This window comes from Perognathus longimembris, chromosome 12, assembly GCF_023159225.1.
Source record: "Perognathus longimembris pacificus isolate PPM17 chromosome 12, ASM2315922v1, whole genome shotgun sequence".
Lineage (NCBI taxonomy): Eukaryota > Metazoa > Chordata > Mammalia > Rodentia > Heteromyidae > Perognathus > Perognathus longimembris.
The window spans coordinates 60,989,128-61,007,606 of record NC_063172.1 but is presented as its reverse complement, the minus strand read 5'-3'; the positions used below and the strand labels follow the sequence as shown (position 1 = coordinate 61,007,606).

Here is an 18,479-nt window from a genome sequence, read left to right as displayed (position 1 = left end):
AATTGTTCTGGTGATGAGGTTCGACCTTAGTTACAAAACACTGAAAGTGAGTAGAGTAAGGATAAGTTAAAGGATGACATGCGATGAGGTTGTAAAGGATTAAGAATCAAATAGAGAGCTCTGTGTAAGACTTATTCTCACAATATAGAGCATGGATATTTTTAGAGTCTCTATATTGGATTCAGATGTGCTCGTTCTATTTTGTAAATCAAAGAAGTGGCCTATATCTTTCATTTGTGTGTTTAGGTTCTGTGGTGAGAGGCACCTTATGAAAACTAGAAATAGAAATCTCATCTTTGGTGGTAATAAAGCACAAGGACTTGAGGAGAAAAGGTTTTAAGGTGCTGGTAATTAGCAAAAATCTGAAGCACAGTCTCAAAGCAATTAAGGATGTTAATTGAATATCTATCTGGATACAGAATGGAATGGTTCTTAAGTGGCTGGACAGGGGAATCCAGGCTTGCTCTTGGGACTTACACCATACCAATGATGTTGAAAATCCAGAAAGAGCTGGGTGCCAGTGGCACGCTTGTCACCCCAGCTGCTCAGAAGTCTGAGATCTGAGGATTGTGCTTCGAAGCCAGCCTGGCCTGGAAAGTCCATAAGACTGATCTCCAATTAACCACTAAAACTCTGGACATGGAGCACCAGCCTTGAGCAAAAAGCTAAGGAGCAGTGTCTAGGCCATGAGTTCAAGCCCCAGCACTGGCACAGACACACACAAAAAGAAAACCCAGGAGACTAAGTAGGGGTCAACCCATGTTTGTCTAGTAGGCAACAGCATTTCTGAATGGCAATATACCGTCAGCTGTATGCAAAGCTGTGTATTTGAAAACGTAATATTAACCATCAAATCACTCATCCTATCTTTTTGTGAATATGGCATGCCATTCACTCATGGAAAACCCACTTATGTGTCACGGGGATTTTCATGTTTTCTGGTTTGGTAGGGAAAAAATCCCTCCATATCCATATGATTCTCTAAACGTCATCTATGGTTCCAGAATGGCTGCATTGTCACATCTATGTGCATTTGAGGACAGATAGCAATGAATATTGCTGATGAGCTCAGAGTGCCAATGTGAGTTTAATTTTGAGGTCCTCCAGAGCCTTTACCAGGACTTCACTAGCTGCCCCAGTTGCCTAATGTGAACACACCCCTAAAAAGAAAATTCAAAACAAGGGTTTCCAAGTAAAAGAAAAGAAGTGAGATATTCCTTTTAGAAGAACTTGAAGGGTAGGTAATTGGTTGGTAATTTTTGATAGGGGCTATGACTATGGGCTTAGGGAATGCTTTTGGCTGTCTCAGGCAAAGACAAGAGAACGTCCACTTACACAGCCTTGGAAGTAGCTCAAGCTCGACTGAGGGACTGTGTTTTGACTAAAGTCTATTGCTGGTGGCACACGACTGTTATCCCAGCTACACAGGCGGAGTGCCTGTCATCCACAGCAACACAGGCAGGCACAAGTACAATGACTGAAACTGAGGCTAACTGGACATCAAACCCAATCCTTACCTGAAAATACCCAGTGGTAGAAGGAGCTGGGGCTATGGATTAAGTGATACAGCATCTGCTCAGCAAACAGGAGGTGCTGAGTTTTATTCCCTGGTAAGACCCCAAACAAAAAACAAAAGCCCTCCAAGGCAGAGAATACAGACCAAATTCAGATTCATGGACTGATTCAGTGTCTCTGAATGATACGGCCGACTTTATTATCCAAATGCTTGAAATCCATAGCGTCTAAGCTAAAGTTGATCAAGTTTTCAACATTTTAGCTAAACTTTCCAGAAAACAGCAGACTGAAGTTTCTACTTCCTCTCTCAGCCTCAATACTGTTTCTAGAGAGGTTTCTAGACAGGTGCTTTTTGAAAGTGAAGGTGTCTTGTAGGCAGAAGAGGACAGGAGGACACAGAATCTAAAAATTCTCAATCTGATCTCTCTCCTTACTTGAGGGATCAAGCATCCACTAGGCTGGTGTGCTTGGGCAACTGCAGTCTATTCAACTACTAGCCAACGTTTTTGACATGTGCACCGGGCCTAAAACACAGAAATTGTACCTAAAGCCTGAAACTGGGCTTCTTATGTAAACGTATCTTCGGAGTGTAAAGCAAAGGAGCTCAGGGGGTGACTGAATATATTCAGAGCTTCTTATTTTCCCAAGGCAGTGGAACCTGGGGCTGGGGTTGTCAGCCCTTAACACAGGATGGGGAAGCAGGCTGAAGAGGCAGCAATGTGACCTCTTGGGATCAGGAAACGTTCCTGCTTGTTCTGTAAGGTGTGCATGTCATTATTTACACGGCTTGGCAGGGCGATTGATGGGGAGTTGTGTACACAGCAAGGTGAACGGTGAAGCTTCTCTGAACTAAGCTGGAAGGAAGCAACCTCCCGGCCCTGCTGCCTCGCCCTGGCTTTGCTTTACAAATAACGCTCGCAAAAATTGTCCCGACTGTTATCCATTTCTTGACATTAAAATTATTAGAGTTTTTTTTTTTTTTTTCCTCTCGAATGATTTTTCGGAGCTACAAGTTTCTTAGAAAGCTTTCCACACTGCCTTTCCTCGGTCCCCCGAGGAGGCCCTTTTACATGGTTAATTGTGTTCCAGGGCATTCCTGCCAACCCCCCCCACCCCCCCCACCCCCAAACCCCCCCAGCACGTTTCAAAGGAAAAACATCGTTTGTTTTGTCTTTGTACTTTGGAAATCTCCTGCACACTGCAGCGGGCCTTGGGTTGAGGAGGGAAATCGAGGAAGGGGAGGGAGACCCGGCTGAGGCCTTTGGGGTCCTGCCGGCTGCCCTTGGACAACTCGGGGGGGAGGGGGAGGGCGGGGGGCTTGGGATGCCCGGTGCAGGCGGCGGGGCAGAAGCAGCGGGAGTGAGTACCGGCGGCCTCGCGGAAGGGGCTCGGAGGACCCTCCGTCCGTGGGTCTGTCTGCTCCGGTGCCCCAAGTCGCCCAACTGCGGCTGCTGGCTCCCGGGTGCCCGGGCCAGCTAAGCGCGAGGGGGGGGGGGGGGCGGGGCGGGGGAGGGGGCGTGTCCTCCAGTGGGCGTGTCTCCCCGCAGTGGGCGTGTCCTCGCAGGGTGGACACACCCCCCCGCCGGGTTTATAATTCGCCCCGCGCACCCCGCCTGCGGACCGGCCTCCGTCGTCGCCCTCGCTCTCCGCCCGCCCGCCCGCCCGCGCGGGTCGCCCCGGAGTTGCCGCGGGCCGCCGGGAGTCCTCCGCACGCCCCGCTCGCGCCCTCCGGCGCCCGTGCGCCCGTGCGCCCCCCGGGGTCCCACCGGGTCGCGCGCGCCCACTCCGCTTCCCACGCGGCGCGCTCGTCCCGCCCGGCGGCCCCCCGCGGCCTTGCCATGGCTGACCTGAGCTTCATCGAAGATTCCGTCGCCTTCCCGGAGAAGGAAGAGGATGAGGAGGAGGAGGAGGAGGAGGGCGTGGAGTGGGGCTATGAGGAAGGTAACCCCCCGGATCGCGGGGCTGGGGGTTGGGGGACACGCGGCTCGGGGTGGGGGGGGGCTCCCGGGGTCCCGGCGCGGGAGGGAGGCTCTCCGGGGAGGTGCGGCCGCCGCCCGCGGTGCCCGCTCCCCCGCCGTCCCGCCCCGGCCCGGCCCGGCCCCGGCCGTCCCGGCGGGCGGTGGCACCTGCTGCCGTCCCCGGCGTCAGCCCCGCGGCCCGGCCGCTGCCAAGAAGGGCAGCGGTGGCTGTTACTCAACGCGTCGCCGGGCCACTTGCTTTCTGGTCCTGTTCGTGCTTGGGAACCGACGTGCTCAACTCTTCCCCACACAGGTCCGGAATTTCAGAAGGGATCCCTGGGCTTGGCGAAAAGAAGGCTGACTTTTCTTTTTACAAAGAAGAAACTTGTTTTCCCGGATTTATCCTTGCCAACCTAGGGGGCCTAGCAGCTAACCATCACTGCCATAGAGAAGATGCAATTTTAATTATTACAGCTTTGCATGTACATAGACGCACATGTGAAATGCGTATGCATACAGTGTACACACGTGTATACATGCAGGCGCACGCCTTACGGTCTCATTTCTATGAAGATGTGTCCACCAGCATCACGATTACACTTGTTGGCGTATGCCCACCACGTTGAAAGTTACAGCTAATTCCTAACTGTTGAACGCAATTCAACACTTTTGTGGTTGCTTTTCCAATCACCGCGAGCAGATCTAAATGTTTTAGAGCCGTAGGATGTTACCGCTAGTGGGCAACTACAAAAGAACAGAATAGTGCATTGGTGTGCAATATTGTGTCTGGTTAAGATTAGATCGTTCCCTACATGCACAGAAATCCTCTTTGTAACGTCAAGGATCAGAGAAATGTTTAAACTCATTTTTCCATGTTAAATCTTGATTTTTTTAATTTTTATTTTTTGCTCTTAGGTGTTGAGTGGGGCTTGGTGTTCCCTGATGCCAATGGGGAATACCAATCTCCTATTAACCTAAACTCCAGAGAAGCTAGATATGACCCCTCCCTGCTGGATGTCCGCCTCTCTCCAAATTACGTGGTCTGCCGGGACTGTGAAGTCACCAATGATGGACACACCATTCAGGTTATCCTGAAGTCAAAATCAGGTATTTTAGGAAGCTTGTGTGTTTTGTAAACTAGAGGTCCTGCTGAGGTTGATGAACTTTGGTTTAACTTGGACGATTTTAAAGCTAGAACTAACATAGCTATGTTTTCAGGCTATCTTTACGTTTTGGGAATTGTTTCCTGAGGCTGGTGAAATCAAGATCTTGGTTGAAATTTTGCTTTATATGATGTTTCTGGAGCCACTACAGTTGGTGGATGTGTGCTTTGTGAAATAGGATAGGTCTGGCGAGCAGGTGGACTGTTGTGCACCTTTTGAGTGCTATTCATTTTGCTGATTTAGCTGACATAGTTTCGATAATGTTCTGTTTAAAGACTGAAATGGAAGGCGAGGACTTGTTGCTCTTCAGGTTTATTTTGATAAAATTTTTTTGACCTAATTTTCTCTGCTATGGTACTATGACAAGACAAATACTAAATAATAGCACTGAAACCTCCACTAACTCTGCCAAAGATTTAAATGGTAAAGCTCTTGTTTTATTTATCTTTAAATCACCTACTCCTGCCATCTGAGCCTGTTTGGGATAGATGGATCTGAAATGATTTGGGGAGAAGGATAGTTTCCAGCGAAGTTGATGTAATGTAAGGGAGAGGAAAGCAGGTTAAGAAAAAAAAAAAAAAACCAACATCAATATCATGCTTTTCACAGTGAATCATCTTTACCTTTGGGAAGAATGTAAAATTAAAGTATGTTAAAATACATACTAATGTGTTTGAAAAACAAAAGGATTGCCCAAAATTTATCCACATTGCTAATTAGACATTTTACACCATAAAATCTTAAAGCTCAATATTAAGCAGGGCAAGTACTGATTCCAACTGTGGAATTAATTAATTTTTATTAATTTAATTAATTTTTATTCATTGTGAATTTAGATTCCATATGATAGTCATAGGTTCATGGTGTTCTCACCTGTGTTGAGTTAGTCTAGGCTGGGGCTCCCTAAGGAGATTCTGGATGTAACAAGTACTTAGTCAAAGAGAAAGAGCAAACTTAGCGTTGAAGTTAAATCAGAATTTTGGGGTGTTACCCATGATGAGACATTATGTGTTTTTTGAAGTGTATTGGAAAATGATTGAATACTAACCATCGAGGCAGGAAGTGTTGAGTCTTCCTCACCAGTGAGGAAGAAATTCCTGCCTGTGCCTGGTTCAGAGGCCCAGCGCTGTTTCTCAGAGGCCCTTTTGATAGTTCTACATACCTTAAAAAAGTTCACTGAAAAACATGTTTTGACCAGTTTATTACTTTTTTAGGTCATTTACACTTCTCAACGAAATAGTCTTGAAGTCCTAACCACTCTGTCATTTCTTTAAAGTCTTATCTTTATGAAAATGGAACATGGCATAATAATAATAGTTGAGTATTATTGTTTTCCTCTCCCTCTGTTTTACCGGATCCTTTCCACCTTCAGTTTCTGTTCCCTAGTGACATGTACTTTGAAGTACTTGTACCTTTTTAGCTATTTTATGTATAGTGACCTCCACATTTCTTAATGCTGTCTTTATGCAGTTGTGTTCTGATAGTTAAGATTCCCTCAAATATTAGATATTAATATTTGGAAAATGAAGACAAGTCTCTTACTATTCTCATGGAGTGCCTCCCTTATTGTCACACACCCTCTTTTTTCTTGTGGTCCTGGGGCTTGAGCTCATGACCTGCTGCTCTTCCTGAAATTTTTGGCTCAAGTCTAGTGCTCTACTACTTGAGCCACAGCTCCACTTCTGGCTTGTTTCGTGGTTAATTGGAGATAGAGTTTCATGGGCTTTCTTGTCTGGGATGGCTTTGAACTGCCATCCTAAGATCTCAAACTCCCGAGTAGCTAGGACTGTAGACATAAGCCACCAGCACCTGTCTGTCTCCTTACTTTTAAATACATTTTATTCAGATTAATAATCAGTGTTGTGTTTTTTAGTGTTCTGATGAAACTATTACTTCCAGCTGAGTCTAAATTCTTTCCAGCTGTGACTATGTTCTGTTTCATTTTTTGAGCAATGTTTTCTCCTGCAGTTATTTTTTATTAGCTTTTAAATTTATCTGTGATGAATTCATACTAAACATTCTGATGGATGACAGCTCTCTCAGCACATTCTCAGTCATCAGATAGTCTTCCCTCCTTCCCTCTTGTCTTTCTTTCTTCTTCTTGGTGAAGTAACTCCAGGTCTGGATCCCTCCCTCCCCTCGCATCATTTACAGCCACTGCCTGGCCCTTCAGGGATAGAACACCTGCAAAGTCTTCCGATTGTCTCCAGTATTTGCTTCCTTCTCTCCTGAATTAGATCCGTCCCCTGTAGGGCTGCTCCCTGACGGTGGAGAGCCTCTTGTTTCATTTGTTCTAAGGTTTATGTTCCAGGAACTTCCTGAACAGAGAGGCAGGTGAAGGGTAAGTGTAGGGCAATCTGATGTGTCTACAAGATTGTGTTTAGACCTCTCGAATTGACTGGATTTATCTGGCTGGCAGTCTGGCTTGGAAGGGATTTTTAGCATCATTTGGATGTCATTTCCACACTGTCTCTCTGGCCCTGGTCTTGGGCTGGGAAAATCTAGTGCCGTACACCTTTCAGTCTTCTCTCTCTGTGTCCTTTTCCCTCCCATCTTACCTCTACTGTATGGAAGCTTTTATAGTTTTCTCTTTCTTTCTGTTTTGAAATTTGATAGCCACAGGTCTTTGCATGGTATTTATTTCATTCTATGTGCTGGTCATGTCCATTTAATCAGGATAATTGTGTCTTTTATTTCTCAGAAATTGTAATATATTTCTTGTTTATAAGTTACCTGAAATGAGTATGGTAGCACACACTTACAATTCCCGAACTCTGTAGACTGAGGCAAGATGATACATACATAGTGAAGCCTCCATAAAAAAAAAATGTTTCTTAGTTTTTATCTCTGTCCTTTATATTTCGTTCAGTTATTTCTGCTTTGCTTTTGCCTTTTCTTCCATTTCATAGTAGGTTTTTCCATTTCCTATCTTTCAGATTTTCTACTGAATTTTTAATTTTTGCTAACTTGCTTGCATCATATATATGTTTAATTTTTGCTTTGAACTCATGTACCGTCTGTCTCAGTGTTCTAAGTGTTCTGAGCTTACAGGTGTATGCTACCTCACAGAGCTTCACATTTTTAATTTCTAAAATATGATTTTCTGTGAATTAAAAAATCTTAAAAATTGTAGCATCCCTGCCAGTCACCAATTGTGTAGATTATGCCTACTGTCCTGGCTACTCAGAAAACTGTGATCTAAGGATCATTGTTTGAAGCCAGCCTGGACAGACCTGATCTCTAAACAACCAGGTAAAACCCTAAAACTCAAACAAACAAAGTAGAAGTAGAGTGTGGCTTAATTTGTAGAGTAGCACCAGCTATGGCTGAAAAAGCTAAGGAACAACTTGTGACCTTGAGCTTAAGCTCAGTACTGGCAAACAGCTTTAAAAAAATAGCATCCAGTATTTCATGACTGTGAAACTTTTTCTTCATTCTTTTCTCTACTGCTTCTTTCCTGTTCTCTGTTTATTCTAGGCTCCTCCACCCGCTTGCTTTGGTCCCTGTCTTTGACTCTGGAGGTTCTCATCAAATGTCCGATGACCTTGGTTTCTTGTACAGATGTGAGAACGGCTCTAAAAGTGAAGGAGCAGCTCTGAGCACAAGGGAGGGACGGGGGTCGGGTGGACCTCATGGTAATGTGTTTTGGCAGGGACTGAGCATCTTGTGGAAGCCTCTTCACAGGTCTCGTTGATTTCCCTGGAACGTGCTTCCTTTCTGGTTTTGGTTTTATTTGGGGTGGAGGGCAAGCTCACCGTGGGCTCTTGGCCATGATCAGGGAGCATTACCACTTGGTGTCCATTTTTCTTCTGTCAGAGAATATAAGGAAGCGTCTCAGCTATGAGGACTAGGAGGGAGACGCATCACAGATCCTCTTAGAGACTTTAAGTATATTTTCCTGCATGTGCTTTCCCACTCTGCACCTTTCCATGGGCAAATATTTGATGTCTTTATCTCTTGAGCCTTTCCGGCTATCTGACTCCATTTGTCTGCTATAACAAAATACCATAGGCAAGGTAATTTATAATAGGTGTACATTTGAACAGTTGTGTCTGAAGTCCAAGGTCAAGGTGGCTGCAGAGTTAGCATTTGATGTGACCTGTACTCGGCTCCATAGTCGTGCCTTGTTACTGTCTCCTCACCTGGCAGAAGGGCAAAAAGGGCCCCATGAGCTCCTTTGTAAGTCACTAAGCCATTTCTGAAGGGTGGGACCTCATGAATCACCTCCTGAAAGTTCCATCTGCAGTGTTGTTGCCTTTGGGACTGAGTTGCAACATGCATTTTGGAGGGCATAGAAACATTCAGACCACAGCACATGGCTTCAGTGATATTCGTTGCTGGCCCCTACCTTTCCTCTGCCTATAGCTTTGAGTCCACTTTAGCAGCTCCTCAATTTCTAAGAGGCTATTATTTCTGCTCCTGTTCATTTTGCCCTAGTGCATTTTTGCCCCTTTGTTTAGTGAGGATTGAGAAGTGAGGGAGGGGATAAGTGCTGGAATACTGGAGTGTAGTCCTCCTTGTGTGATTGGAACGGTCTCCTTGAATTATGGCATGCTGTAATTTTAAGTAAAAAGCATTGTATAGTAAGCACACCTTCCCCTCCCTCCCCCTCCCTCCCTCCCTCCCTCCCTCCCTCCCTCCCTCCCTCCCTCCCTTCCTTCCTTCCTTCCTTCCTTTCTTCCTTTCTTCCTTCTTGAAATGATATGTCTCAGCCCTCCCAGGGGACCATACAGAGATAGTCACGGACAGGAGAAGGTTCATAAGGAGGTTTATTAGTGGGGCCATATCTCCCACGAGAGAGTGAGCATCGTGGCGGCTGCACCTTATCCAGGTGGCTGCTTCTCTGGGGCTAAAGGGGAAGTGGGTAGGTCTTAATGGTGAATAGGAGTGGCCCATTATAGTTCTAGGGAAGGGAGTTTAGGTCTGGGTGGATCTGGGGCCTCATGGGAGAAGCTGAGGACCTAAGGTGGGGGAAATGCTAACCCATCCTTCCTTCCTCCCCTCCTCCCCTCCCCTCCCCTCCCCTCCCCTCCCCCCTCCCCTCCCCTCCCCTCCCCTCCCCTCCCCTCCCCTCCCCTCCCCTTCTCTTCTCTTCTCTCTTCTCTTTTCTCTTCTCTTCTCTTCTCTTTTTGTGGTGCCAGTCCTAGGGCTTGAACTTGGGACCTGGATGCTGTCTCTTAGCTTTTTTGCTCAAGACTAGTATTCTACCACTTGAGCCACAGCTCTGCTTCCAGCTTTTTGTTGTTTAATTGGATAAGCACCTTCTAGACTTTCCTGCCCAGGTTGGCTTTGAACCTTGATCCTCAGAGCTCAGCCTCCTGAGTAGCTAGAATTACAGGTGTGTGCCACCAGCATTTAGCGACACACTTTTAGTTTTAATTAAAAAAATAGAAATTAAAGCAGATTTTATGCTTACCAAGCTATTGAAACCTCTGATCTTCTTGAGGCTGTCAGAGGTTAGTTTTCTTTCTTTTTCATTTTTTAAAATATTAAACCATTATGCAGTTGTCCTAAAAGGCAATTACACTATAATAATTGTATTATTTGAATGCTTATGCTTACCAAGTATAGCTTTTTAAACATAGTTTTAGTGATTTGGTTCCCACAGAGAAGCCCATCCGGATAAATTGCCTTAATTTGTATTTGAGCTATTTCCTAGGCGTGAGCTGAACTCCCCTGCCCGGCCATCCTCTCATCTGCTGAAACTTCTCAGGCCAGGGCCACTGGGATCCTCTTTTCCTCTTACCCCAAGTGCCCACTGTGTAATTCTTGTAGTACTTTAACTCTGTTTCCGTTGAATGGAATTTTGGGAAACCTTCTTTACTTTTGGTCTCTGTGACACATTCTCCTGGTGTTTCTTTTAAAATTTTAATTGCCTGTTCTCTGCTCGTTCTTCACGCTCCATTATTCTTAAATAATAGGTTTCTCAGTGTTTCTTGGCGAACTCTCTTCTCAATACTGTACATACCCCACACGCAGAAAGTGTACCACGAGGGTGGAAGGCTACTTCTGCCCAGTAAACAGCATCTGGGTTTAGGAAAGGGGATGTGTAGCTGCAAGTCCTCTGGTGACATGGGTTTCTGGAGGGTAGCTGGGCTGCCAGCTTCCTCTAATCACAGACCCTCTGATGGTGCTGGACAACCTGAACTTGAAGCTCAGACATACACAGTTCTTTCCTCATTGAGGAATCCATTTTGTGGGTGAGCAATTTCCACAGTCAGAAAGTCCTGCAGTCTCCCATTGTTTATTGTTTTTATTTTAGAACTCTGGACCTATGCATGACAAATATACCTGTATATGGCATCATTGAAAATACCTGTTTCTGTCAGTTTGTCATGTAATTGCCTTTTTTTCCCTTCCACACATGTTTAGCTCATTCAACGTATGGGCTAGTCCCTCAACATTTACTTATTACTTGCCACTTATGAACCCACTTATCTCTAAGGCCAAGCATATACTATGACTGGAAATGACCAGGAGAGCAAGACTATAAATAGCTTCTGACCCCTTGGTATCATCTGCAGTGTTGGGAGGCAGTAGGGTCTGGTGGGAACTTTGAAGGCCCACAAGCTAAGAGAACTGTATGCCAAATATATTAGGAGAGAATCTGCACCTCCAGCATGGCTGCTGGTTGGTTTCCTCTGACCAGCAGGGTGCATTTGACAGTCTGTTTTACCCTACCAGAGTTACACATTTTGCATGAAGTAAATACAAACCAGAGCCATTGCCTGTTCTCTGTGAGGTTGCTGTGATAGATCATGAAAGACAAATTTTGTAGGGGAAATTATTTTTGGTGGAAACTATTGGGGAAGGGATTTTGGAAGAACCCCTTGGATCATTTGAAATGATCCTTGATGGTTGAATAGCATATGGGTATGGTGGGCAGAAGGGACAATGTATAAAAGACATAGCTGTGGGAAGCTAAATCCTTTAGTGCATATGGAGGAGAAGAGTCAGTCATCATAAAAGGAGTTAATTAACTGGGTGCTGGTGGCTCATGCCTATAATCCTAGCTGCTGAGGAGGCTGACGTCTGAGGATCACAGTTCAAAGCCAGCCTGGGCAGGAAAAGTCCATGAGACTCTTACCTCCAATTAACTACCAGAAAACCAAAGTGGCGCTGTGGCTCAAGTGGACGCGTGGTAGCCTTGAGCTGAAGAGCTCAGGGACAGTGCCCAGGCCCAGAGTTCAAGCCCATGACCAAAAAAAAAAAAAAAAGAGAAAAAGAAAAAGAAAAAAAAAGATGGGTAATACCAATACCACAGATGGCATTTTGGAACACATTCACAAGGAACCTCAAGCATTCTAACTTTTCTCTGGAATAAAGTCAAAACTAGTGTGTTACTTTAGGAAAAATAACCTTGGAGCCCTAAATATGAGATTGGATCTGCGAGAGTTTGGGAGCAGGTTTAAAGGTTAGCGCAAGAGACTCAGTCACCACAGCCCTCATTCAATACCTATCAGTGAAAGATGAAGGGTGACATGGAGATTTCTTAGGTGCAGTACACAGGACTCCCGTGAGTAGCCTGTGGCACAGAAGATTGGATGGGAGTCCTTGAAGAGATAGGCAGTGGTGGACCTCCTGAGCTTGGGCCGTGGTTCACATCCCGTCACCCCTCCCCAGCCTTCTAGCTGGGCATATTTCCAGGTGGCAGAGTCCCTCCTAAAATGGATTTGAGCCAGTCATCATATTTCAAGGGCAACCTAACCAGACTGCTGGCCTTGGTTATGGCCACCATAGAGATCATTTCTCAGTAGGATAGATACAGGAATTGTAACATTTAAGGTGCAAAGACAAATTAAAATTGAACCTATTTGTGATGACAAGCAGCATAAATATAAAAATATAAATGATGGTAGTCCTCGCTGACCTCTACCTGGAGACGATACCCAACTCTCTACTTGTTTTTCCTATCATGCATACCTGTGAGAAGATGTAATTTAGGTAGAGCAAGGGACTAACAGACAATAAATAATAATGCAGTTGACCAATTCTAATAATATACTATAAAAGTTATATGAATGTGGTTTTTCTCTCTGGAGTTTTCCGTAAACTACAGTCACAGAATGTGAAACTTGGAGGAGAGTCTCAGCACAGAATGCTAGCCAGAGTGCTGTGGAACTTAGTGAGAAAGCATGAGACTGTCAAAGCCTGCTCCATGGAAAGTCACTCTGTCGGATTACAAACTGTGTGTTAAAGGTAGTGGCATCTTGTTTTTCAAGACAAGGGCTTGCTGTGTAGTCCTAAGTTGCCCTCAAATTTGAGATTCTCCTGCCTTAGCCTCCCAAGTGTTGGAATTATAGGTGTGTATTAACACACCAGCAAGGGTAATGACTTTTCGTCTTTTTGAGAAGAAGCTCTTGTGTTTTTATTCATGTGGTTGAAAAGAATCTTCATGGGAGAAAAATGGTTGACTTTTGTGCCAGCCTTGGAGCTATATAGTTCAAGTTATAACTTGCTCTGTAACTCAGAAGTTGTCTTTGTTTTAAATAAGCCTCCAAAATTTGTATTGGAACAAATATCTCTAAAATTTGAAGACAAAGTACTTCTGATTTTTACCACATTTTTTTTACTGGGTAATGCCATTTTTAATGGGTCAAAAGTGTGAGAGAATTGCTAATCAGGATAGATCATTTGTGTCATCTACTGTGACTTAATATAGAAACTTTAATTAGAAAGTTCTACTTCTGGGACTTTCATAATTTTCAATAGTAATTTTAGGCTACATAATTATTATTAATCATACTTCCCCCCTTGAAGCAAACTTTTATAATAGTTCTTAGTAACTTTACTTATGTAAAGACAAACTTGTCAGAAATATGAATTATTTTCACTGAAGTGGCTCTGTATTTTCTGTATATTGAAATGTCAGGGTTGACTTTGCTCACGATTTTGTATTATTTATTGTTAGTTAACTGGGGAACTTGAATTATCTGGGAAGTTTCTTTAATCTGTTTCATTTTGTATGCGCACACACACAACAGCATATTGAATGGTACATATTTTATTGGTAAGTACACTGTTTCAATAGCAGAAATAAATTTGATTGAATGGAGATAGTAATCAAGTCAAAACAGTAAATGATTGGTTATCGTCAGAAAAATCTGTGGTTTGAGGGCTATAATATAGGCATCCAAAATCACTCAGAAGCCAAATATTACTTTTATTTTTATTTTTATTTTTTGCCAGTCTTGGGTCTTGGACTCAGGGCCTGAGCACTGTCCCTAAGTTTCTTTTTGCTGAAGGCTAGCACTCTACCACTTGAGCCACAGCGCCTCTTCTGGCCTTTTCTATATATGTGGTGCTGAGGAATCGAACTCAGGGCTTCACGTATATGAGGCAAGCACTCTTGCCACCAGGCCATATTCCCAGCCCCAGAAGCCAAATCTTAAAGACAGTTTTTTCTTTTATTAGTCTATACAGAGTAGGTTCATACTAGTGGAAATCTGTTACAGTTGTGGTACCTGCCATTGATTTTATGTTAGCTCCTCAGTCATCATTTAGAAAGATAACATTCTATAGTGACATCACTAAACCTACTCTGCGCCAGTGGATCAAGCCAGGAATTCTAGCTACTCGGAAGGCTGACAATGAGGGGAACATGTTGTCAGGCCAGAGCCTGCAGAAGAGTCGGCAGGATCAATTTCCACGGAAGAGAAGCTGGACAAGATGGTGCCTCCCTGTGATACCAGCTCTGACAGGAAGTCCAGAATAGGCTGACTGTGGCTTAGGTAGGAATTGAGACCCTTTTCTTAAAGGTTGGGGGCGTGGCATGGCTCAATGGTATCATGCCAGCCTAGCAAGAATGAGACCTGGAGTTCAAATCCCCAACCCTAGTATCAACACACAATAAAGAGATAAATGCAAACATTCTCATCAGCAGCAATACCAACAATGACCACAAGCAACCACCAGCATTATAACAAACATCTCTGATAAACCATGGTCACTAATATGTGTCATAAAATGGGTATAAGGTATTTTACATTCAGAGAGGAAGGATGCAGTACTATCCTGCATCTACAATATTAATAAGAGTGGGGAACATTTTGTCTGCCAAGGACCACACAAAATTATCAATATGGGTGGACAGCGGAGAAAACCCCTGAGAAGCGTAGGTATTCCACAGGCCAGTAGTTCCTTCCAGACACAACCAAGATGAAACATCACTTGAGACTTGGTTCTATTTTCCCAGAAGAGGGGGGCCATGTCTCCTAAGAAGTATCTAAGGAAGTGGTGACAGTGACATCAGTTTATTTGTATATTCTGTCTACAAGTTGGTTAGTCCAAGGACAGTCAGCCTGTTGTCAGCACGAGTTGACAATGCATGTTGTTTCACTGTTGCTTGTCTGAACGCAATGTCATTATGGCTTTTAAACCTGCCATATAGTGACCAAATATCACTCACCCAAATCTGATATTCAGTAATGGAGGAAGAGTGTACCTCTTTTAGTGTGAGTGATTTTATCATGAATATAAGCTTTAAAAGGGGAAAATAATGACTTAAGAGAATCTGGCCAAATGGATGAAATGGAGCTGAGATTTATTTTTAGCCTATAAACACAATCACTCTCAGGAGATGAACAGGTAGTGCTTTTACCTGGCACCTCGTACACTTTGAGTTTAGCATTGTCATTTCTTAATGGATTTGTGCAGCCACATGATTTTAGTCTGGTTTATTTTGGATTGCATTTTCAGCAAAATGATAGGTCCCTGGAATCTGATTCCTGACTGAAAGCTGTCCCTTTGTCATTCTTCCTGGAGGACTAGGATTCTACAGTGCTTCCGTTCTCTGTGCTTCCTTCAAGCTCATGGAATGTGACTGCTGAGGACTGAGGTGTTTATTGTTATTTTTAGAGAACATAATTAATTTCAGTTAGTAAAGGTGCCTGTGGTGCTCAGATATCATTCAGTAATATAGCTTCACAAGTGGATGGCTTTACATTTCAGCCCGATAGAATATGAGATCCATCAGAGATCAGGAATATTGTCTGTTTTTATCAAAGCTACCGTATGCTAAGCATTCTGTAGAGTGCTTGGTCTAATGAAATAGATGATAGGAAATGTTTGTAACTAGACTTCGTGGGGCTTTGGACTTCTTCCTGTCAAAGCATGGATCTGTGAAATTTTAATTTCCAATGTTAAAATTTGAACTATGTTTTAACCTAAAGGCACGATTACTTTTATTCATTTAACTTTGGCAATATTGGGGTTTGAATTTCCAGGCGGGTGCTTTACCTCTTAAGCCATGTCCCTAGCGCTTTGGATTTATTTTTCATATGTGCTTTTGCTCCGGGCTTGGCCTACCTTATGCCTCTGAAGTTGGGATGACAAGCATACCTTACTGTCCCCTCCCTGACACGTTGGTTGGGATGAGGGTCTTGCTGCTTTTTTGTGTGGATTGGCCTCAATTGCTGTCCTCCTGATCTCTGCCTCATGAGTAGCTGAGATTCTAGTCATGTCTACCTCTTGTGTCTTATTGCTTTTAAAGAAATATTTGGGTTGCGCTTAGTGGCACAGGCCTATAAACCCAGTACTCAGAAGGCTAGGCAAGACGATTGAGAGTTCTGGGCCAGCGTAGAACACATATTGAGACTCTATAACTAAGCAATCAAAACAAAACAAGGACAGCAAAGTCCCTGGCACCGATCATGTGGGATGGTTTTTTTTTTTTTTTTTTTATACCAGTCTTGGGGCTTGAACTCAGGACCTAAGCACTGTCCCTGGCTTCCTTTTGCTCAAGCCCAGCACTCTACCACTTGAGCCACAGTGCCTCTGCTGTCTTTATCTGTTTATGTGGTGCTGAGGAATTGAACCCAGTACTTCATGCATGTTAGGCAAGCACTCTACCACTAAGCCACATTCTGAGCCCGGATTTTTCTTTTTTTTTTGGCGGGGGGGGGGGTGCCAGTACTGGGGCTTGAATTCAGGGCTTCTTGTTCTTATTTGGCTTTTTTTTTTAACACCACATCTGCAGTCTGGCGTTTTGCGCATTCTTGGAGATAGTGTCTTAGAGACTTCCGCCTGGGCTGGCTTTGAACTACGGGGCTGAGATCTCGCTCTCCAGTGTAGTTATCAGCTGTGGTGGTACCCAGCTGTGGAATATGTTTTTGAAACAGGAGTTTCTTTCTCTTCCCCTGAAATCATTGTCAAGACCAGGTATGTTTTCCTTTTCCAGAAAAATGTATTGGCAGACTTTTCCATAATAGGGTTAGGAATAGGGTTAGGCTTCAAGTGTATTGGATGAATGGACGTAGGGAGACATTTTCCAAATCCTCTTTCCCATTTTACATTTTGTGGTGGTGGTTGTCATTTTCTTTCTTTCTTTCTTTTTTTTTTTTGCCAGTCCTGGGGCTTGGACTCAGGGCCTGAGCACTGTCCCTGGCTTCTTTTTGCTCAAGGCTAGCACTCTACCACTTGATCCACAGTGCCACTTCTGGCCGTTTTTTATATATGTGGTGCTGAGGAATTGAACCCAGGGCTTCATGTATACGAGTCAAGCACTCTTGCCATTAGGCCATGTTCCCAGCCCCGGTGGTTGTCATTTTCATTTTATCCTCTTCTTTCTTCTCCTTCTCCCCTTCTTCATCCCTCCCCTCCCCATCCTCTTCTTCCTCCTCCTCTTCTTCCTCTTTCTCATCCTTTTTGTCTTCCTCTTCTTCTCTTCCCTTTCCTTCTTTGTAGTAACATGCAACCAAACCTCCTCTAAGGGAAAGTTACAACTTTCCCCTAAAAATTGAGAAGTATAGGAATGGCCCCTGAAGCCTCTGGTCACGTTTTTGCTGTGCCTGGTGCTGAGTTGAGGGTGTATCCTCTTTCTGATGGTGGATGGGTGTGGTGTGAGGCTCCAAATATTCTTCTCCTCTTTTTTTCTTTCTTGTTTAGGTGATGAGCTACTGTTGTAGGATGCAGAGCTGACTCCATCTTGATTAAGGAAACATGGTAACAATTGTTAAAATGAAGTTAAATATTAGGTCAACCTGACCCCAAAATTCTGCTTCTGTAAATGGCTTGCTTAACTTGTTTGTGGCTTGCTCTACTCCCTGTGTCAACTGCCCTATATCTGTGCTATGCTTTTACCTTGATAAACCCCAGCTCGAGGACTGTTAGGGGTGGTCGCAGATTCAGCTCTCGAGTCTGTGCCGCGCCCTGGACGGTCAGTTTGGTTTTTGCTTCCCCAATAAATCCATCTTTTTGCTTGAGACTGTCTCTGAGTGGTGGACTCTTGGAGGGACGTGCAATCTCCTCGCTCAAACTCCGTAACAGTACAGAGTGGGTAGACTTCAAGTCTCCTTTCCCATTTTTCTTAAGACCAAGTTTGGAAAACCAAGGAGTTGAAGTGGTGGTGAATTTATTCAGAGATTGTGGCATCTGCTTACAAAACAAAAAGTCACATGTGTTCTGAAATCCACTTCATGGATGTTTGCAGATGAGGAAGATGGACTGAGCTTGCAAAGCGGTTCTGAATGTATATAAACCTTGATCCACATATTTGATTATTTTGATTGTGTTAGAAAATAGGATTAAGTGTGTTATGCAAAGGAGGAACTGCGGTTTGGAAATCTAGGCTTAGGGAATTCACTGTTTTCTAGTTCATGTTCACAGATACTGATTTTGGGTTTCCTATCCTGAGTCACCCTTGGGACATATATCAGTTCCAGGTTCTTCCTTGGCGTCTTTGGTGGTGACTGGGCCACATGGGTTAACCCCTCTCAGCCCCTCTTTCACCTCTGTCCCTGAGGATGGTGACACTGTTCCTTGTTTTTTATATTAGGAAGAGTGTGAGATTCTGTAACATGGTCTTATGTTTACTGTACCCCCTTGCATTATACTTCATTTCCCC

The 18,479-nt window shown here is 44.1% G+C and overlaps 1 protein-coding gene across 1 annotated transcript in view; it reads left to right on the top strand.

The window, feature by feature from the left end:
- Positions 1 to 3,281: 3,281 nt before the first annotated feature.
- Ca8 (carbonic anhydrase 8) overlaps positions 3,282 to 18,479 on the top strand; it is an 83,653-nt gene continuing 68,455 nt past the window's right edge. The window contains exons 1-2 of the mRNA XM_048358734.1: positions 3,282 to 3,456; positions 4,389 to 4,580. Of these exons, the coding sequence (XP_048214691.1) occupies positions 3,354 to 3,456; positions 4,389 to 4,580 (295 nt within the window). The 5' untranslated portion in view covers positions 3,282 to 3,353. The remainder of the gene's footprint in view (positions 3,457 to 4,388; positions 4,581 to 18,479) is intronic.